This window comes from Pelophylax lessonae (genome assembly GCF_965119305.1).
Source record: "Pelophylax lessonae genome assembly, chromosome: 2".
NCBI classification, from domain to species: Eukaryota; Metazoa; Chordata; class Amphibia; order Anura; family Ranidae; genus Pelophylax; species Pelophylax lessonae.
Window position 1 is genome coordinate 118,578,956 of NC_138769.1, and position 22,509 is coordinate 118,601,464.

Here is a 22,509-nt window from a genome sequence, read left to right on the forward strand (position 1 = left end):
CGGCCGCAGGTCCCGTTCACTATAATGACAGGTCGCTAGCAGCTGCAGCTATTCCTGGCTCTCTGCACAGCCAGCGATTACCTGATTATACTTTGTAGGGATTTCCATTGACTTCCTGTATGGGCTGCAGGACAGGAAGTAAAGGGCAAAATCCCTAATGGGACTCAGATGAGGGAAAAACCTGACAGGGGTTCTAACGCTCCCTTACTCTATACAAAATAAAAAATGCCTTTAATTCTATTTTAACATTTTAAAAGTTAGCGGCCTGAAACTTTTCTGGCCCTCATTTACAGTGCATTTGTCATGGGTCAGTGAATCAGAGAAGAATTGATGTACAGCTCAGATAGAAGAGCAGGAGGCAGGTCACATGACACCTCTCGGCCTATCACACACTGGGGCGAATCTGCCGCTCTCACTGAGAAGACTCGTCTGCTTTCCGTTCTCTCGTACACCCAGTCCTGAGGAAAAAATAATCTGTGAACCGAACAGACCGGAGAACACACCGGACACATTCTATGCTTTATCAGCATAACAGCTCTAGTGATTTCCTGACCTCGCTCGCTGTGGAAAGTGCGGGGCGGAATCTCACGTGGGAGTGTCATGGCGGCGCCCAGTGGAAGCTCCATGATGACCCCCGGGGTCGGTGCCCAGTCCCCCCTTGTACCCCCCGGGGACGGCATTCTGCAGTACAGTGTGATAATGGAACACCTGGTGGGGGAGAAGAGGAGACCGAAGACTGTGATCCCGGGGGGCCTCGGAGGGGTCCCCACACCCATCAAATCCGAGGAGCAGAAGATGATGGAGCGGGTGATGGAGAGCTGTGCCTTCAAAGCGGCCCTGGCCTGTGTGGGGGGTGAGTGTGAGGGGCCAGGAGTGCTCCTAGGATTACAAATATCCCTCATTACTCACATGGCTGAGCTCAGCTGCTCCCCCAGGAAAGATGGACAGGAGACACCCAAACGGGAGACAGGACTCTCCCCCCCCCCCCCGTCCCGCCAGGAGACAGCTTCCCCCCCCCCCGTCCCGCCAGGAGACAGCTCCCCCCCCCCTGTCCCGCCAGGAGACAGCTCCCCCCCCCCCCTGTCCCGCCAGGAGACAGCTCCCCCCCCTCCCCTGTCCCGCCAGGAGACAGCTCCCCCCTCTCCCCTGTCCCGCCAGGAGACAGCTCCCCCCCCCCCTGTCCCGCCAGGAGACAGCTCCCCCCCCTCCCCTGTCCCGCCAGGAGACAGCTCCCCCCCTCCCCTGTCCCGCCAGGAGACAGCTCCCCCCCCTCCCCTGTCCCGCCAGGAGACAGCTCCCCCCCCCCCTGTCCCGCCAGGAGACAGCTCCCCCCCCCCTGTCCCGCCAGGAGACAGCTCCCCCCCCCCTGTCCCGCCAGGAGACAGCTTTCCCCCCCCCTGTCCCGCCAGGAGACAGCTTTCCCCCCCCTGTCCCGCCAGGAGACAGCTTTCCCCCCCTGTCCCGCCAGGAGACAGCTCCCCCCCCCCCTGTCCCGCCAGGAGACAGCTCCCCCCCCCCCTGTCCCGCCAGGAGACAGCTCCCCCCCCCCTGTCCCGCCAGGAGACAGCTCCCCCCTCTCCCCTGTCCCGCCAGGAGACAGCTCCCCCCTCTCCCCTGTCCCGCCAGGAGACAGCTCCCCCCCCTCCCCTGTCCCGCCAGGAGACAGCTCCCCCCCCTCCCCTGTCCCGCCAGGAGACAGCTCCCCCCCCTCCCCTGTCCCGCCAGGAGACAGCTCCCCCCCCCCTGTCCCGCCAGGAGACAGCTCCCCCCCCCCTGTCCCGCCAGGAGACCGCTTTCCCCCCCTGTCCCGCCAGGAGACAGCTTCCCCCCCCCCCTGTCCCGCCAGGAGACAGCTTCCCCCCCCCCCTGTCCCGCCAGGAGACAGCTTCCCCCCCCCCTGTCCCGCCAGGAGACAGCTTCCCCCCCCCCCTGTCCCGCCAGGAGACAGCTTCCCCCCCCTGTCCCGCCAGGAGACAGCTTCCCCCCCCTGTCCCGCCAGGAGACAGCTTCCCCCCCCCTGTCCCGCCAGGAGACAGCTTCCCCCCCCCCTGTCCCGCCAGGAGACAGCTTCCCCCCCCTGTCCCGCCAGGAGACAGCTTCCCCCCCCCCTGTCCCGCCAGGAGACAGCTTCCCCCCCCCCTGTCCCGCCAGGAGACAGCTTCCCCCCCCCCTGTCCCGCCAGGAGACAGCTTCCCCCCCCCCCCTGTCCCGCCAGGAGACAGCTTCCCCCCCCCCCCTGTCCCGCCAGGAGACAGCTTCCCCCCCCCCCCTGTCCCGCCAGGAGACAGCTTCCCCCCCCCCTGTCCCGCCAGGAGACAGCTTCCCCCCCCCCCCCCGTCCCGCCAGGAGACAGCTTCCCCCCCCCGTCCCGCCAGGAGACAGCTTCCCCCCCCCCGTCCCGCCAGGAGACAGCTTCCCCCCCCCCCTGTCCCGCCAGGAGACAGCTTCCCCCCCCCCTGTCCCGCCAGGAGACAGCTTCCCCCCCCCCCTGTCCCGCCAGGAGACAGCTTTCCCCCCCCCCTGTCCCGCCAGGAGACAGCTTTCCCCCCCCCCTGTCCCGCCAGGAGACAGCTTTCCCCCCCCCCTGTCCCGCCAGGAGACAGCTTCCCCCCCCCCCTGTCCCGCCAGGAGACAGCTTCCCCCCCCCCCTGTCCCGCCAGGAGACAGCTTTCCCCCCCCACCCCACCCCGCTGTCCCGCCAGGAGACAGCTTCCCCACCTGCATGGCTGTCAAGTTGGGACCAGCGACAGTGTCTGTGCAGCTGCTTCATCCCAATAGACATGAATGGGACTCCCTGCATGTGGATGTGCAGTACACCTGTGCATCCGATGTGGGCGAATACAGCCATTTGCACAGATTTACACATAAGGCCCCTTTCACACGGACTTTCCGATCCAGTCCGCCTGTTAGTTTTTCAGGTGGACCTGATCGGATGCCCCATGCAACCCTATGGATCAGCGGATGTCAGTGGAGACATCTCTGTGGACACTCGCTGCTATCCGATCCGATCCTGTCTGTGAAATCCGGACAGATGGAAACCCTATTTTCCATCCGTCTGGAGGATGGGATCAGATGAAAACGGACAGGCGGTCTATTTTTAACTGATCTCCGATAGAGGAGAGCAGGACTCTGACAGCTCCGTCTCTACTCTAAGTAAGCGGAAACGGAGCTGTCATCTGCCTGCTCAGCACGATCGGCGGATCGATCCCCGCTGAGAAATACGGAGTCCGCCGGGGGCATCGCCCATGTGAAAGGGGCCTAACCAACTGCAAACTTGTGGCATTATGCAAAATGTGAACATTTCCAGTAGGGCACATTATATATGCTTTAGAAGGTCTTTCAGGAAAATTGGGTAAAAAATTTTGACTACAATATTTCTTTTCTTTTACAGTGTCACAATAATAGGGTTCCACTTTCCTCAGCACGGGTCTGGTGTCAGTAATGAAAGGGAAGAGATACCATTTCATTTTTTTAACTGAATGTTGATGAAGACACTCCCTGCTTGTGTGTGCCGCCAATAAAATCGCTCCCCTACCTATTCTCCATCTGCTGAGATTCTCTAGTACACGTACCCAGTAGGGATCGACCGATAATCTGCAACAACGATATATCGGGGGTCGATATGCACTTTCCCCGATATATCGGAATCGGCCCCTGAGGTTTCTGATATTGTCGATATTTAGGGAAAGTGCATGTACCGGGGTGATGCCTGCAGCTAGAGGCATCACCCCTGTACCGGTGTCCATAGCCAACGGTCGGCTGACTTGTAATGATAACTGATGCGGCTGAGAAGCCGCTCGGCTGTCATTACAAAGAGCGGGAGGGGACGTTCAACCCCCCTCCCGCCACCTTCCGCTGCTCGCCCGGGTCTCCCGTCCCACCGGGAGACCTGGGCATCCTACCTCCACCGCCGAAGAGAAGACCCGGTGTTCCGTGAAAAAAAACCTACCCGTGAGAAATGCCTACCCTCGTCACTTCCGGTGCACCTACGTCATTGAACAGCTGAGGGCCTGACAAGTGCGCATGCTCGGAGGGTATGGATTTATCACGGCAGTGTGTGTAATGTTACACTTGCGGCGGTTACATTAAAACGGCTCCTCTGCAATATGAGTCATCTCCGTTCCTACCCCTGTCACTTCCCTGATCGCGGCTAATAAATATAAAAGAGGATCACGGAGCCGACATCGCCGTCATTTACATTTCATACACCCGCCGCCGCTTTTATTTATTTACTAGCCCAGATCAGGGAAGTGACAGGGATAGGAACAGAGATGACTCATGTTGCATCCCAGCTGTTTTAATGTACCCACAGCAAATGTTACGTTACACACACTACCGTGTTAAATCCATACCATCTCTCTGTGGGCCTTTGGGCTTCTGTGTCCATGAGTGGTGGTTGTCTTGACTCCGGGAGCTGCGATGTATAAAGAGGGAGGCTCCGCCCCCTTGCTGTCCCCGCCCCTCCCCCTTTCTGGGATGAGCGGGTCCACCTCTACATCGGCGTCATGCCGCACCTTTAGCGTTGTGCGTCAGTGTCCTCACTGACGTCATTGCGCTAGTGCGTGCCTTTACATCTGCGGGAGGGGATTGTCCGCCTCCAGCGTTCCTTTCCTCCACGAGGTCACGGACGCCTTGGCTCTTCCTGACCCGTTATTACCCGTCACATGACGCTAGGGCCCCAGGCTTGCTGCTAGCTTCGGGGAAACATGGTAGGTTGGTCACCGGGTTAGTTTCCCATCTCCTTTTTTCACCTCCATATTCTCCCCCTGGACTTATTCTTCTTGGGCTAACACCCCTTTATCTATGATTTCATCACTGTCATCCCTCACATCTTTGGCAATTTGCCATGATACACTGCTATCGATCACTTTTCTCTCATCACACAGCCACTCTGTGTTTTATGCACTTCGTTTTCTCCTTTGAATTTACTTCTTCCCTCACTTAGCCGGGAGTCTTTTATCTGTATCACACCGGCCCTTCCCATCTAATCTATATTTTTGTATGTTCATTACCATTGATAGCACCATGCAACATTTCTACTTTTACTTATATATGACAGATTTGGAAGGTGCATCTCTCCACTAATTATTCATTACCCACCTGCCATGGACCCCCGTGGTTGCTCTCCACTGGGACCCTTCAGCTCCCGGGTCAGACATGATCCACCGCTTCCACACGGGAGTCCAATGTTCCATTGATCCGTGAGTATTCAATACTCCTTTTAAATCCTACTACCTTTTTGAATTTCCTCTTACCCAAATTCTTTGATCTTTTACTCCAACATATTGTTTTTTTTGTAGATCTATCTTGAATATATTGATCTCTGAAGAAGGGAGATGTAGCTCCCGAAACGCGTCAGTTCACTATGTTATATATTCTACTATTTGGAACCCCGATATACCATCCAGGCTATTATTGCAACCAAGTGGTTACACCAAGAGGTTTGCCTATATGCGATGTTACATTGTTCATGTTGTATACATTATATATTCTAGCTATTGAGCTACGCCATGTGCTATTTGAGTACATGTTACTATTTCATTTGCATAACCTGTTTATACAATGCAATAAAATTATATATTGTTTTACTCATTCATTGTGCAATTTATTGATCTCCAGCCACTAGCACCCACCTCATATAAAGTCCCATGGGTCATTTTTCCCTGTTTCTATACCCTCCGAGCATGCGCACTTGTCAGTTCCTCAGCTGTTCAGTGACGTATCCGGGGCTTTGAGCATGTGCACTGCTATGCTGCTCTGCTGTTCCTGACAGGAAGTGACGAGGGTAGGCATTTCTCACGGGGTAGGTTATTCTCACGGAACACCGGGCCTCCATGTAAAAAACCCGGAAGTGATGTCATGACATCACTTCCGGGTACTCGGCGCCAAATTAAAAAAACTGACAGCATTCAAAACAGCCAAACTTGGTGTTTTGAATGCTTTTCGGTGCCTAGGAGGGGTTTGGGGTCTTTTAGACCCCCCAGATCCCTCTACAAGAGTGCCTGTAGAAAAAACGTCTGTCCGAAATTATCGGCTGATACCGATATCCGATGACCAAAATATTGGTATCGGCATTAAAAAAACGATATCGGTCGATCACTAGTACCCAGTAATGCCATTTATTTACATGGCGCATCCTGCTTAGCAGTGCTTTGTATTAAAGTATAATAAAATCATATTTTCTAAGGACATTTAGAAAGCATTTTATGTGGCACCAAACTGGTGTGCGCTGGTAATAAAGTGAGTCGATAGTTTATAGCTGTACCCGGGGTTGTACTCGATTCTTTTATTTTATCAATCACTCACAGCCTAATTCAAGCCAAGTGAGGAAATGAGATACAATTTCTGTCAGTTTTTTTATTCCTACCTGTAACCCCATTGAGGAAATGTTCCTTCTTCACAACACTGCAGTTGCAGAAAAAAATTCCTATTGATCTGCCGGGAACCCATTAAACTTCTAACTTCATGTTTGAGCTGATAATGTTGTGCCTTTGCTGGGCTGTAAATCGTGCATTTTCTTCAGGACTACAGAACCCCTTCCCCCGTGGTATGAAGAGGGGAGGTGTTCTGTAGTCCAGAAGAAGAAAACTGGGCAGGATTTCTGTGCAGCAGAGGTGCTTTGTTGTCAGCTTAAACAGGAGGAGCTAACTGGGTTTTTGGCAGATTAGCAGGTAGTTTTTCTTTATTTTATGTTGACACAAACATGGGGTGATGTTCATGTATTGCAGAGATGTACAGTGTGTATGCGTGTTTTTTTTCCACACTTTAAATTCATTGGCGGCTGATTCTTGGCTATATTGTTGACCATGGAATGCTATGTTCCCTAGATAAAAGTGTACAGTACCCATAATAGAGATTCAAAACTGGCAGTGAAGGTGCAAATTGAGTTTGCTCATCCCTATAAAAAAATCCTTGTAAGTGTGCCTCATTCACGCCCAACATGTTCCTTATGTGTTCATTTTTTTTTTTAAAGGTTTTGTTCTGGGCGGCGCCTTTGGCGTGTTTACTGCCGGCATTGACACCAACGTAGGATTTGATCCTAAGGATCCTTATCGCACTCCTACTGCCAAAGAGGTGTTGAAAGACATGGGACAGAGGGGAATGTCTTACGCCAAAAACTTTGCAATAGTGGGTGCCATGTTCTCCTGCACGGAGTGTCTAGTGGAATCAGTAAGTATATTTCTGACTTTGTTGTTTGAGTGACACTTCCAGGTATTAAAGAATATGTAAACCCAACATTTCATATTCCTGAGATGTGCCTGCTGTACCATGTACTTGTGTGAGAAAGCATCCTGCTCTTTGTATTGCTTCCTTTGTGTGAAATACCTGGTGTTCCTCGCAGTCCCTCTGCTTTCCTATTTCAAACTGACCACACTAGTCATGAGAGCACAGCCTTCCCAGCGTGATCAGCAGGAATACCGAGTATCTTCATGAGTACTCGTGAAAATGCTCTCGATACCGAAACTGATACATTGCAGTGTGATTTGCAACCATACAAAATGAATGGGCGCAAATCGCACTGCAAAGATTTGCATGAAGTTTTAACAGGAATAGTGCGATTCCTGTCCAAAACACATGTAGTTTCCTGCACTGCTCCTGTGTGAACCCAGGCAGAAATCACTGACAAGCCTAGGTTCATGCAGAAGGGGTGGGGAAACTGCATGCAATAAGGACAGGAATCACACCGCATTCCTGCACACATTGTATGTGATTCTTTGCAGTGCAATTTGCGCCCATTCCCTTTGTGTGGACACAAATCGCACCACAGAGTATTGGTACTCTGTATCCATGAGCACTTGACCAAAAGTATTAATACTCGCTGATAATAAAATGGTATGTGTATCCCTGATGATTATTCCCCCCCCCCCCCCCGCACAACCCTTTACTGGGAAGACCGGTGTGCTGCTGTTTCACCTCCCTCTGCTCTCTAAGATCTTTATGCAGCTGAGAACAGAGGGTCATTTTAATGGTACATTAAAGGTATTTATAATGTTTTTTTTTTTTCTTTTATATCTATACACAATGATTTGCCTTTCATTTCTTTTTTTTACTGAATAGGTTGTATTACAAAGTGAGGGTTTACATATATTTTAAATCATGTGCAGACATATTTCAGGAATTTCCTTTTCGCATGATTGGAAAATGTTAGTGACTCTTCACATAATTTATTTTGTGTACATACAGTACTCAGTGTGGGTGTCTGTCACAAAAAGGACAATAATATGTTTATTTTTGGTTTGGGTGCAGAACGGTACATTTTTCATTTAGCCCTCGTTCACACTGAATGCGGGTATAAAATTGTGAGAGTTCAGCTGAACTTGCACAATTTCAAACCCGCAATTCAGTGCGAGTTCGGGAACGATTTGAATGATGTCTGTGCGGGTTCATGCACAGATGCCCCCAAATTCGCCAAAAGTAGTGCAGGAAGTAGGGAAGTAGTGTTCCGATTGGGACAATGCCTTTGCCGGCAATAGACAGTGATTTGGCATGCAATTTGGCGTGTCAGATTGTGCCGATGTGAACAGGGGCTTAATCTGATTCTAAATCTAGCCAAGATTTTATACAGAGACAGGTGATGCTGATCAACCTACTATGAAATGTTTCCTTTGGATTGTGCTAAGCCACAGTGTGGAAAATATTTCGGGACTACAGTAGAGCTGCACGATTAATCGTTCTGGGATCGCGATCTCGATCCACCCCCCTATGCGATCTCCATCACGAATATCGGCGATTCTGGGGGTGGGGTTATTTCACGGCCGCACCTCCGACACGCCTCCTCTATGACGCGGCGGGCCGCACCTCCGTCACGCTTCCCCTAGTCAGCGCTCTCCGTTCTGCAGATGACGCGGCAGGCCGCACCTCCGTCACGCCTCCTCCATTCAGTGCTCTGCAGATGACGCGGCAGGCCGCACCTCCGTCACGCCTCCTCTATTGAGCACTGCAGATGACGCGGCAGGCCGCACCTCCGTCACGCCTCCTCAATTCAACTCTGCAGTCTGCAGATGACGCGCCACCTCTTCCGTCCCACCTCAGCCCCGCCTGCTCTGTCCCCGGAAGTGACGAGGTCCTATTTCTTCACAGGTCCGAGAAAATTATGGCTGATGAGCTTTCCATGAGGTAATCAAGGACAGAGGAGGGGGGGAGAGCGGGGAAACCCCTAAAAAATAAATAATTAAATGTATATTGTAATGAATGAATATATATATGCATATATACATATATAATATATATATATATATATATATATTTTATTTCATTATAATATACATTTATTTATTTTTTTAGTGATTACATTTTCTGCACATAACACTACCTTTTCAGCATTTTTACTTGTGAATTATCAATATAATAATAATTAATGAAATTATTATTTTCATTATATATATATATATATATATATATATATATATATATATATATATATATATATATATATATATATATATTACAATAAATAATATAATGAAAATAATTTCATTAATTATTATTATATTGATAATTCACAAGTAAAAATGCTGAAAAGGTAGTGTTATGTGCAGAAAATGTAATCACTAAAATAAATAAATGTATAAATATACGTGGTGCTGAGAATGTATCACTCCAGCAGCAAAAGTGGTCAATGAAATCACGTTTTAAAGTTTTAATGGCCAAAGAATAATTTTAAGGATATATAATTTTTTTTTTTTTTTTTTTTTAGATATTTGAATAATATATATATTTTCATTATATTATTTATTGTATTAAAAAAATATATATTATATATATATATATTTAATACAATAAATAATATAATAATATAATGAAAATATATGTTATTCAAATATCTAAAAAAAAAAAAAATTATGTCCTAATTTACCATCTCTTGTGTAGCGACCAGCAGGTGCACACAGGTGGCCCCCCTGGACATCCATGGGGTCGGGTCCACACAGTGACATAGACCAAATTTCATACAGTAAAAATCTCAAAAATACTAAAATCAATAATTTCACATTAAGTCCACAGGAAAAAGGGAAAAAAAGAGTACAATACCTGCTCTTTAAGACCTCTTTCACTAACAGGAGCATGTTGTGTTGGTCTCCGTTTCACCGTTTTTCTTTTGGACATAATGTGGATTTATTGATTTCGTATTTTTGATATTCTTATATTGGATGAAATTGTCTATATCACAGAGGATTTATGTGTTGCGTTGCGCCTTTGTAATTTACTTTTATGGACATTTTCCTAGTGTTTTAGCCCATTAGTCCTCTAGCGTCAGGTTTATAGTGTAACTTAACCACTTAAGCCCCGGAGGATTTGGCTGCTAAACGACCAGAGGGCATTTTGCGATTCGGCACTGCGTGACTTTAACGGACAATTGCGCGGTCGTGCGACGCTGTACCGAAACGAATTTGGCGTCCTTTTTTTCCCACAAACAGAGCTTTCTTTTGGTGGTATTTGATCACCTGTGCGATTTTTTGATCACGCGCTATAAACAAAAAAAGAGCGTAAATTTTGCAAAAATAGCAATATTTTTCCCTTTTTTTTATATGAAATTCCCCCAAAAAAAAATGTAAAAATCAAAATTTTTTAATATTTTCGGCCAATTTGTTTTATGCTACCTATGTTTGGTAAAAAAAATCGCAAAAAGCGTATTTTGATTGGTTTGCGCAAAAGTTATTGCGTTTACTAACAAAGGGAAAGATTTTTGTCATTTTTGTTGTTTTTTTTTTAACGCGTAATGGCGGCGATCTGCGATTTTTTTTGCGGTACTGCGACATTGCGGCGGACAGATCGGACCCTTGACTGACATTTTTGACACTTTTGGGGTTACCAGTGACATTTCTACAGTAATCAGTGCTATACATATGCACTGTTACTGTAAAAATGCACTGGTAGTGAAGGGGTTAACTTTATTTGAGAGGGAGGGGCTGTGTGTGTCCCTAGGGGCGTGATTCTAACTGTGATTGGCTGTGGCTTCAACTGTATGCAGAGTGATCAATGGATCTACATAGTAGATCCATGTGATCAGCTCTCATACAGAGAGGAGAATGACAGGCAGCTTGTTTACACAAGCTGCCTGACTATCTCCCTCTCCCCCGCCGATCGCAGAGTGGCCGGCGGCGATCGGGTCCGCCGGTCACGCGCGCGGGGGGGTCCGTGACCACGCGGGAGCGGGAGCGCGCCTCCGGCGGCGCGCGCTCGCTCCCTAAACCCTCACAGGCGAGCGACGTAGACCTACGTCACTTTGCCTGTGAGGGGCTGACCGCCCACGTAGATAGTCGTGCGGCGGTCGGCAAGTGGTTAAAGAGAAATTCCGCCCCCAGGAAAAAAATTAAAATTCATCAGCTACAAATAGTGTAGCTGCTGACTTTTTAATATTAGGACTTACCTGTCCAGGGTTCCCGCGATGTTGGCACCTAAAGCCGATCTTTGTAACGGCTCTCAGATGCTGCCGCCGCCATTCAGGGTGAGGGAACCCGGCAGTGAAGCCTTTCGGCTTCACAGCCGACTTACTCCTGCACATGCGCAAAGCGTGCTGCACTTTAATTGGCCCGGTGGCAGAGAAAGGAGGAGGAGGGCTGAACTTCCGAGGGACGGCGCCGTGGTACCTGTCCCCCCCCCCCCCCCCCCCCCCCCCCAAGAAAGGTGCCAAATGTGGCACCTGAGAGGGGGAGGAAGCATATAAGCGGAAATTGTTTGTTTCATTTCCTTTTAAATGTCAGTGCATTAGCTGCAAGTGTACACTAAAGCAGATGACAGTGTGCGCTCTTGTTTTGTTTTCTCTATAGGTACATGTTTCCACTGTACCCAGTTGAATACTAAGAGAGAGAGAGCTGCAGCAGTACCTTAGTGATTGGAGAATATACAAAATTCAAACAGGACTCTTTAGCCCAGTTGGGGTCTTCTGTATCAACGCAATCGCTGGTGGTCGTTTTTTGTTGGATTTTCTAATCCAAGTTCAGCCAATTTTATTTTCACGAACACTCACAGGAGAGAGCTGGGAAGCAGTCTGTTCACGATCTCGAGATAACTTCGTCAAGGAGTGACTGTGTTGACGTCACATTGGGTACTGCTGTACTGCACGTGTAGAAGAATGAGTGAGGCAGAGCAATGCGCAAGTCAGTCTGATGAAAACCCAGACGGCCATGTTTTAGTACCGAAAACAGGATCCTATTCCAAAGTGTGGGCTTATTTCGGTTTCAAACCATGTGATGATACTCAGCAAACAATATACTGCAAACAATGTTTAGCCGTTGTTTGTGCACCAAAGGGTAACACCACCAATTTGTTTAATCACCTGAAACGTTATCACATACAACAGTATGAGATGGTACAGAAAAAAAAAAACACTCCACAAAGTACCTGCAACCAGACAAAACAAACCTCAATTAAAGCAACATTATTCAATGCAACACCGTACCCAACAACCTCTCCCAGGCACAAAGAAATAACAAACGCAATCACATTTCACCTGGCTAAAGATATGGCTCCTGTGACCACTGTTGAAAAAGAAGGGTTTAAAAAACTCATTGAAACCCTTGATAAGCGATATTGTGTGCCCTCTCGCAATCATTTTTCACATGTTGCAATCCCTGCTCTATATAACAAATGTCGTGAAACAGTTGCAACGGAATTGCGAGATGTACTTAATTTTGCAGCAACTTCAGATTTATGGTCCAGCAGAGCAATGGAACCATACATGAGCGTAACCATCCATTTCATTAATGAAGATTTTGAGATGAAAAGTCGGTGCCTACAAACTGGGTTTTTCCCTGAGGACCACACTGGTGAAGCTTTGGCACAGGGATTGAAGGATGCTTTCATAAACTGGAAGTTGGAGGAGAAAAATCTTGTGTGCATCACTACAGACAACGGAAGCAACATTGTGAAGGCCATATCCATAAATCACTGGACACGACTGCAGTGTTTTGGCCATAGGCTTCATCTTGCAATCGAGAATGCAATGAAGGACCCACGAATTGAGCGTGCTATGGGTTTGTGCAAAAAGCTTGTCGGGTGTTTCAGCTACAGTTGGAGGAGGAAGAGGGAACTTTCTGAGGCACAAAAACAACTTGGTTTACCAGACCACAACCTTAAGACAGAGTGTCCAACAAGGTGGGGATCTAGGCAGGCTATGGTGAGGAGGATACTGGAGCAGCAAGCTGCCATCACCCAGGTCCTCTCTTCTGATCGCAAGGCTAGGCACCTCTTGCCAACATGGCAAGACCTAGAGGTCCTTGAGGCTGTGGACAAGACTCTCACCCCACTGGCAGACTTTACAGATGCTCTTTCAGGAGAGCAGTATGTAAGTGTCTCTTCTGTGAAACCTGCTCTCCACCTTTTTCAGACTTCTGTTTTGACTGTTAAGGAGGATGACTCTGATCTTATTCGCACAATGAAATCAAAGATCTTGGGGTATCTGGAGGAAAAATATAATGACCAAAAAACACAAGACCTTCTCGACATAGCCACAACCCTCGATCCCAGGTTTAAGATGACTTGCGTCAATGAGGATAACAAATCTGCTATCCAGAACAGACTAAAAGATGAGATGTCACAGCTAATAACCGTTAAGGAAAGTCTCCCTACAACTACTAGTAGTAGTAGTAGTAGTAGTAGTAGCAGTCCTGCAAAGAAGACTCGAAAGACCTTAGGTAGCTTTTTCAACGCAGCACAAGGAAATGAAGGGCCACCAGCATCAGGCTCACAACAGCAATCCATAAACTTGACCTTGGAGCTACAGTCTTACATGTTCTTAGGCAACACTGACAGTGAAGATGATCCATTAGTCTGGTGGAAGGCTCACAAGGAGCAGTATCCAAGATTGTCTGAACTGGCCAGAAAATACCTTTGCATTCCTGCAACCAGTTCCCCTTCTGAAAGGGTTTTTAGCACAGGGGGCAACATTGTCACTTGTCGCCGTTCTGCACTAAAGCCTCAAAATGTTGACAGGCTTGTGTTTCTAGCGAAGAACCTTTAAATCGGTTTATCTGACAAATATCCAACTGTTTTTTTTAAATGTAATGATCATTTCTTTATTTCACATTACATTGTTTTGTTATTACATTTCTTTAAATTTGTTTGAAGTAAAGAGTATTATGGCTTATTTTATTGCCATCTTGTTTGATAACCTAATGTTCAGAGGTTGTAAATCTTTCAAATAAAAAAGTTTTTGAGAATCGTGAGTGAATCGTGATCTTTATTCCAAGCCAAAAAATCGTGATTCTCATTTTTGCCAGAATCGTGCAGCTCTAGACTACAGATGTTTTCATGAGAAACACTCTGCTGGGTTCCCGGCACCAGTGGAAGAATCCAGTACATTGTCATGTATGTGGACGCTGCTGCTGATCTGGTTGCTTAACATGTCTAAACCCAGAAAAAAATGCTTTTTTTTACTTGTCCATTGGGGGACACAGTAAGTCTTTCCTATTAAACCGCTGTCTACAGGAGGATTGGACATTGGCAAATAAAAACTGTAACCCCTGCCCAATACCAGCATGCCTCCGTTTTCTTCCAGTGTCCTAGGAGGATGGATGTTTTTGTACAGCTCGGCTATGTTCAGACTACATTTTTGTTAGCACCTTTTTTCCTTCTTGGAATTGTTTTTAGTCAAGATTTTCTACATTGCTGCTGGAGCTTTGTTTCCCAATCCAGTCTTCCCCAGCCAGGATTTGGCGTGCCTCATAACATATATATATATATATATATATATATATATATAATATATATTTTTTTTTTTTTGTGTCCATCTGTCTACCTAGGAAATGTGAGCTGGGTTTTTAGTAAAGCATTGTACCAAGTAGAGGTCTTCTACTGTACATCCTTATGTAGGGAAATTAGTCAGTCAATTACACTCTGTGTTTGGCAGGAAAAATTATTCTGGGAATCTGTGAAGTATAAACAACTTTTATATACCTCTCGGGTCACATTTTCCTGCAACTCACCTTTCTGTCCAGTGCCCCCATGGGAAGCCACTTCCCATGGGGACACTTGTGCGTGCTCGCTCCTGAGCCCTGCTGCTGCATCCAATGGCACACCTCCTTGTCACTGGCTTTGATTGACAATGGCTCCCAGTGCCCCAGCAAAGCCAGGGGGACCCGGAAGTGAGGGAAGAGAAGAGCTGCAGGCGCTGGATCAAACTCAGGTAAGTGTGAGGGGGATGCTGATGCCTAAACATTTTTTACCATAATGCAAAGAATGCATTAAGGCAGGGGTCTTCAAACTATGGCCCTCCAGTTGTTCAGGAACTACAATTCCCATCATGCCTAGTCATGTCTGGGCTTGTCTGAGTTTTACAATGCCTCATGGGATGTGTAGTTCCACAATGGCTCGAGGGCCGTAGTTTGAGGATCCCTGCTTTTAAGGTAAAAATGTTTAGGCTTTAGAACCACTTTAATGGCACCCACAGGCATCCAGCGCTTTTTTTGGGCATGTGTACACGCACTTACATGCATTTAGAATGTCTGGATCCTAATTCTACTTTTTCTAAACACCGCTTAACTGACCACACCTAATTGTTTAGAGCAAATAACACTGCTGAAAAATTACTACCTGAATTCATATGCAATTAGAAATATCCAGTGAACTCATATAAACGCAGGTTGGACAGTGCCAGTGTGAATGAGGCCTTAGTGTAAGTTAACCAATACATTCTGACACTGCTAAATTGGGGACTGGGCATCCATAGCCCGTGGCCATGAAAGAGTTAACACTTTATTATTCTCTTGGGGCTGCTGATTCCCCCCCCAATTATTGTCCTGTTTGTTGTACAGTCAGTCCCGGGTACACGTCCTGCCACCCCTCCCAGCAGTCATATGGATGCACACAATGAGCTGAATAGAAGTCACAAAGCAATGTGGGGGCTGAGTTTGTGCTGCTGATATTTTTAGCAGTTTCCAAACTGAGCTGAAGAACACGGTGAACCCAGGCATCATTCGTCTGTAGAAATCATGTCATTCTGCATCCTGACACAAAGCTCAGCTCTGCCCACACACTGAGGACAATGACACATCCCACTGTCACAGCTTTACATTCTTCTTACTGAGTTTGGATACTATGGTTTGACAATAGATTTAGTAATATATACCCAATTTGCTTAACTAGAGTGCAGCTATTTGTAGGGAAATAACTTTACACTGCCAGTCTCTTCAATATATATAAATACAAAATGCTTCATCTATGCTGGATATCTCCAGCCTATTGTATATTTTGACAGGCTGGATATTTCACGGCTTACTTTACACTGATGGGAGTTTAATATGCGCCCCAGGACGTTTATAATGAAGCCTTACCAAAGAGATTGGATGTCTTTTGGATAAGTTTACCAAAGTGCTTGGGATACAGTAAAAACAGGCAGTCGAGTTGCATTTTTACCCCCCCCCCCCAACCATATGGGAGTATAAACATGCAACGCATCACAGCTAAGTGAAAATGATCCCCCGCCACTCCCCCCTACCCCCCCCCCCCATTGTGTTTGTTGAATGAGACCCATTCAAGTAAATAGGGACTGTGGCGTGTGCTTTTAGAGGTTAAAACAGGCAGTGACGAAGTGATGTAACACCTTCTTACTGCCTATCAAATTGCCTCTGAAAAAAATATCCGTCTACTGCTAGTGTAAACAAGCACTTTCTGTGCAGCAGGAAACCTGTACTGAATAAATAAAAAGGCTGCAAGTGCCACTGATGTCCTTCACTGGCTGCCATGTCAGTCCTCTTCTACTTTCTGTGTATTGAACTGGAAATAGTTATGCAGACGTCTAAAGTCAATCTGGCTCTCCCAGTCTACATGCTTGTTTGGGTCTCAAAAAGTACTAAACAGTCTTGCAGTTTAGAATTGTTTAAGGCTCCATTCACACCTGGGCATTTTTGTGCGTTTTTCAGCTCCAAAAACGCTCAAAAAAAGTTCCAAAACGCCCAACAAGTAAAACCCCATTCATTTAAATGGCCCCTGTTCACATCTGAGCGTTTTAACGCCTGAAGCTGAAAAAAGTACAGGAGCTTCTTTTTGGGCTGATTACCAGCGTTTCTGTTAGATGTCAATGCCTGCCTCCAAAAAACGCCTGAAAAACGTGGTAAAATCGTGGTAAAAAACGCGCGAAAATGCTACGCTCAAGTGTGAATGCAGCCTAAAAGAAGGTCCGCAAGCATTAATCATTATATTTCTCTCAGTGAAGGGATCCTTTAAAGCTGACAGACAGCTAAATACACAACAGATAATGCAGCAAAAGATGCCACGCAACCCACAAACCTTCACTATAAAATATTAATGAAGTCTAAAATAGTAAGATCTTCCACTAAATTATCCACGTGTCCCAGTATCTTTTATAACTGATCACTAGTGCTACTCATGCCTACATCTCCCATGAACAATATATCCTCACCTCCAGACTAGAACCTCATGGCTAGTCAAGGGTCACACTCGCTTTTGCCCCTTCACGGGCTGCAAACAGGATGGCTCTAAATTCACTCCACCACAGATGGCTTCCGCTGTTACACGGATCCTCCACTCACATAAGAAGCGTTAGAATAGGGACTGATAATGCACTCCATGCAGTAAAAACATTTATTCAATATTTAAAATGACATTTGCAAGACAATGCAGTGTACAGCGCATATTAATCACAGGCAGGTCTCTGTCTCACCACTGCCGACATCAAGGGCAACTGACCCCACTCTACACCTATACGCGTTACGCCCAATCGAAAGGCTTCTTCAGTAGGACTGGAGCAAGCAGCAGGACGTTCTTCTATACCTTTCAAGTCGTTACCAAAGCAACCCCCAGTAGACAGGAAGTGACATTGTGGCCGACTCCTAAACCGGAAGTGTCATGGAGACCACGATCCGTCCCTATTCTTCTTTTATGAATGAAATAACGCTTCTTATGTGAGTGGAGGATCCGTGGAATAGTGGGAGCCATCTGTGGTGGAGTGAATTTGGAGCCATCCTGTTTGCAGCCCGTGTGGGGGCACAAGCACATGTGACCCTTGACTAGCCATGAGGTTCTAGTCTGAAGGTGAGCTTATTATTATTCACATGAGGTGTATGCATGAGTAGCACTAGTGATCAGTTATCGGAAGATATTGGAACACGTGGATAAATTGGTGGAAGATCTTACTATTTTGGACTTTATTATTATTTTATGGTGAAAGTTTGAAGGTTGTGCGGCATTGTTTGCTGCTTTATTTACTGAGGGGTGGCGTGAAATGGTGTACGCAGCAACTTCTTGATTAATTATTGATTTATATGCGGTTTCATACTTCTGTTTCTATGTATTGGTTTTGTGGTGTAAGAGGTAATCACATAGTGGTTGCGCTGATTGAGAATTGGGTTTGTTAAATACACAGCAGAACTACATATATTTACATGTGTGTTTTGCTCAGCCAGTCTTGTGATTCACACAGCACTGTGAGGCTATTCCTTAGAAACCTTGTAGAAGTAATTAGATGGCTTTCTCTTGCACCTGCGCACTTATTTTAACACTTTGATTCCCATGCCATGAGATATGTCTTGAGCAGTCAGAGTTACAAAGCAGATTAATGCCTATGGGATTACATTCACAAGTCCACAAATGGTGAAGGACTGAACACTGTATTTAGGAACCTGTCTCATATTTAACTTTCTCTACCTGTCCAATTTTGTGCCACTGTACATGGCCAAAATTGTAGATATTCCTTTTTACAAATGTTACACAGTATTTTATGGTCCTTTTTTTTTATTTTTTTCATTTTAGTATAGAGGGAAATCAGACTGGAAGAACAGTGTGATCAGTGGCTGTATAACAGGGGGTGCAATCGGCTTCAGAGGTGAGTGAAGGTTGTCTGTGGGGCATGAGAACTTTAACCTGTGCCTTAAAGTGACACCAAACTATATTCTTATTTTCCAAAAATAATGCATACACATCTACTACTTAATGGCCCTGCAATCTATTTTTCATGAAATAGTTTCTTACTCTGTTTTTCAGCCTACTTTATAATATCCTCCATGTGTTCCTGAACTTCTCCACTTTCTTCTCAATTCTAAGTGTTTTGAAAGAGCAGTGCTTGTTAGTTGCGGTCATGTACTCTACTCTATGAACACTACACATCCCATAGTCCTTAATCCATATCGGAAGTGAGCAAGAAAGGGTGGCTACGCTCCTATGAACAGTGTAACCCTGGGAGGAAAACGTAGCTGCCCTTTCACCGAAGGTACATTTTTAAGTTAAGAATACATACTTACAGATTTTGTTTTTCCTTTTTTAAATCAAAGTTAGTCATCCCTTTAAAGAATTCCCAGACAAAAAAGAAAGCTTGTTTATTTACTTAAAGGATCCTGTGCAAATAGCACTTGTCCCCATTAACCACTTCTTGCAAACTGACGTATCTGTATGTCGGCTTGAAGAAGGGGTTTGAAGTGGTTGTACCTGGGTGAAGCCTGCAGCTTGGGCGTTACGGCTACCTAACACCGCTCTGCCCGGGTCTCCCATCCCACTGGAAGACCCAAGAAACCAGCCGGCACATCCGCCGGCTGGTCAGAGTTCAGAACGTGGTAGTTAAGTAATTTATTGTAAAACTCACTGACAGGCAGGATTTTTATAACAGAAGAGACCCTAGAAGTCTCTTCTATCATCTACTCGCTGACAGGGAGGGGGGAATGTGAACTGAGCCACACGTGTGCAGCCTCAGACCACATTTAGGGCCCGCTCTGTGTGCCGCTGCGATGTGACTCCAATGCACATGCGTGGGAGTGACGTCGCCCTGACACAGTCAATCAAGCGGCCAAAGATCACAAACCTGGAGGAAAGACCAGGCCAAGTTAGAAGCTGCCAGAGACAAGGGAGAGCGTTGAGGGCACAGCGTGGAGGGCTTGTGTTTGTAGGAAAGTCTGTCATATTGTACCAGTATGCAGTGTATATTAGTACATTATGGCTTAAGGCTGCCGTAGGACCCAATTTAAAAAAAATATATATATTTTTAGACTTCAGCTTTAACTTGCTCTAACTTCCTGTGTACTGAGTTGAAATCTCAGTGGTCTATGTTCGCTATCTTCTGTCAACTATGCAGTGGGGAGGAGGAGGTGTTTGTAGATCAAATCAGGAGAGCATCCTAGGGTGACAACTCTCCCCTTTGTAGATACAGTATAGTCTTTGGCAGGAAGTGTGTATCTGGCCGGATCACTGGGTGAAGGGAAAAATGCCTGAACAAAATGAAAACTAATGCAGCTGCCACATCTATGGCCTGGTGAGTGTATGTATGTATATGTATGTATATGTATGTATATATATATATATATATATATATATATATATATATATATATATATATATATATATATATATATATATATAATATAATTATATTATATGCTCCTAGTTCTGTGTTTCTCCTTAATATTTGTATACTATAACTTTATCCTGTAGGTAGAGTTGTTTGTGGCAGGCTTACCTTCTATTTAACTTCACAGAACAATTGTAACAAAGGGACACCAAGTTTTTCCAGCCTTCCAGCTGTTTAGGTAAAGAAGAATAACATAGCAGGTGTTGGGACAAAGCATGACCAATAACATTTTCAGAAGGGAGGTAGATGACACAGATGATAGCATGTGATATTTGTAACTTTCAAAAAAAAAAAAAGGGGGGGCTACCTACCGGGTCCAAGGGTAAAGTAAGGACCGCAGCGTGCTTTGTGTACTATTTTTTTTTTTTCCTGGACTAATAAGCAGCCTTTCCTGGTTTCCTGCCTCAGTATTTAACCCAGTTCTGTTTAGTATCTAATGCTAGCCATACACCAGTCGAAAAATAGTTTGAACGCATTTTTGAAAAATGAACACACAATAGTGCCATCATGTAATGACCGAATTTTAAACAATAAATTGTTAAGTGGACATCACTGAATCAGATTCTCATATGTTTTTTACTTCTGGGTTATGCTCATTGCCAACAGTTCAATTTTTAACACGTGAGAAACACATTACTTATCAATTTATCGTACGTTTGGCAGAAGTTTTGCAAAAGTTTCCTTTTATTTTTTTGGCTCAAAAATGTCACAACTGATTTTTGATTTGGGCCCATTTACTGCATGAAAAAGGAACAAACTGTCCAAATGACAGATTTTTACAATTTTTTTCATTAATTTTATGGGCACCATAAGTTGGGTACCCCCCTCCTGCCCCTCTTACATTAGATTTGACCACCTGCACCCTCCCTATACCCTGGTCAGTAATCCAGCAGTCACATTCCAGCTTCTTCTCTCCTTGGACTTCTGGAGATGAGGTTGAGCTGCTTCTGCGTTGGTGGAGGAAAGGGTATGACTGAGAGCTGAATAATGAACCCACTAGTAGTGCTGAGAGGCTGAAATTACAGTTATAAATGGCGTATGTTATCAACCTACCCAGGACACAATTTGAATCACTTCAGTAAATTCTTCATCTGTTCGTAACAGTAAGTTCTGTCTATCTCTTAGTCATAAATAAAGTAAGTAGACCTGATGCTTAATTCTTTATATAATATTGGTATTGTGTTCTCTTACAGCTGGCGTGAAAGCTGGTGCTATTGGATGTGGAGGATTTGCTGCTTTTTCTGCCGTCATAGACTATTACCTGCGATAGCGGATTTGTACCACCAGGTGGCGCTGCTGCATCACGGACATTTTATAGAAACACTGATTGACCAATGAGCATGCCTGCAACAGGGACTCTGCCAAGAAAAGACTTTTATCAGTTGTTTGTCAAGAGATGATTCCTTCCTGACTAGTGGAGAGAGACATCCATTATGAAGAGTGTTTGTGTATTATATGTATTGAAATATATGTTATTATATGTGTTTCATAACACTAGATTTTCTAGTGTGTTTTTTTTTTTATGCGGTCTGTATTTGTTGCTTCATTAGTAATATGTTCTATTCTATCAGCATAGCCACTAGATGTGGTTGTTGCTGCATTCCCCCCCATAGAATATGGGTGTATGGCTTCAGGAATGAGTGCAGCAGTTACATTTAAAACTTAGTAGTTCCTTTAAATTGACATGTACCGTATATACTCGAGTATAAGCCGAGTTTTTCAGCATGTTTTTTCATGCTGAAAAAGCCCCCCTCGGCTTATACTCGAGTCACTGTCTTTTTAAAAATGGCGCCGACGTGTCACCACAAATGCGCTGCATGCCTGGGAATAGCCGAACATGTACGGGATTTCCTGAGCATCGGCGGTGCATTCGCGGTGACGTATTGGCTCCGGGCGGCGCAATTTTTAAATCGAAGCCGCCTCACCGACAGGTAAGTGAGACTCCTCCGCAGCCCCTGCATTTCCTCATGCAGTGCTGCGGGCATGGTACAGGACATTCCTGTACATACTGTGCCATGCCTGTACCATGAGCTGTGCCGTGCCATGCCTATAACATGACCTGCGCCATCTCCTGTACCATGCCCGCAGCCCCTGTTTTGTGTCTCGTGGTGGTCCAGTTGGGTCCAGTAGCTGCTGCATTTCCCACCTTAGGCTTATACTCGAGTCAATAAGTTTTCCCACTTTTTTGTGGTAAAATTAGGGGCCTCCGCTTATAT

The 22,509-nt window shown here is 45.8% G+C and overlaps 2 protein-coding genes across 2 annotated transcripts; both read left to right on the forward strand.

The window, feature by feature from the left end:
- Positions 1–476: 476 nt before the first annotated feature.
- Positions 477–21,736, forward strand: TIMM22 (translocase of inner mitochondrial membrane 22). Its single transcript, XM_082248380.1, has 4 exons — positions 477–853; positions 6,974–7,170; positions 18,709–18,781; positions 21,487–21,736. The coding sequence occupies exons 1-4, from the start codon at positions 601–603 to the stop codon at positions 21,561–21,563; spliced, it is 600 nt and encodes a 199-aa protein (XP_082104506.1). The 5' UTR covers positions 477–600; the 3' UTR covers positions 21,564–21,736.
- LOC309547495 (E3 SUMO-protein ligase ZBED1-like) lies at positions 12,822–14,159 on the forward strand. Its single transcript, XM_082247365.1, has one exon. The coding sequence runs from the start codon at positions 12,944–12,946 to the stop codon at positions 13,958–13,960; it is 1,017 nt and encodes a 338-aa protein (XP_082103491.1). The 5' UTR covers positions 12,822–12,943; the 3' UTR covers positions 13,961–14,159.
- Positions 21,737–22,509: the final 773 nt, after the last annotated feature.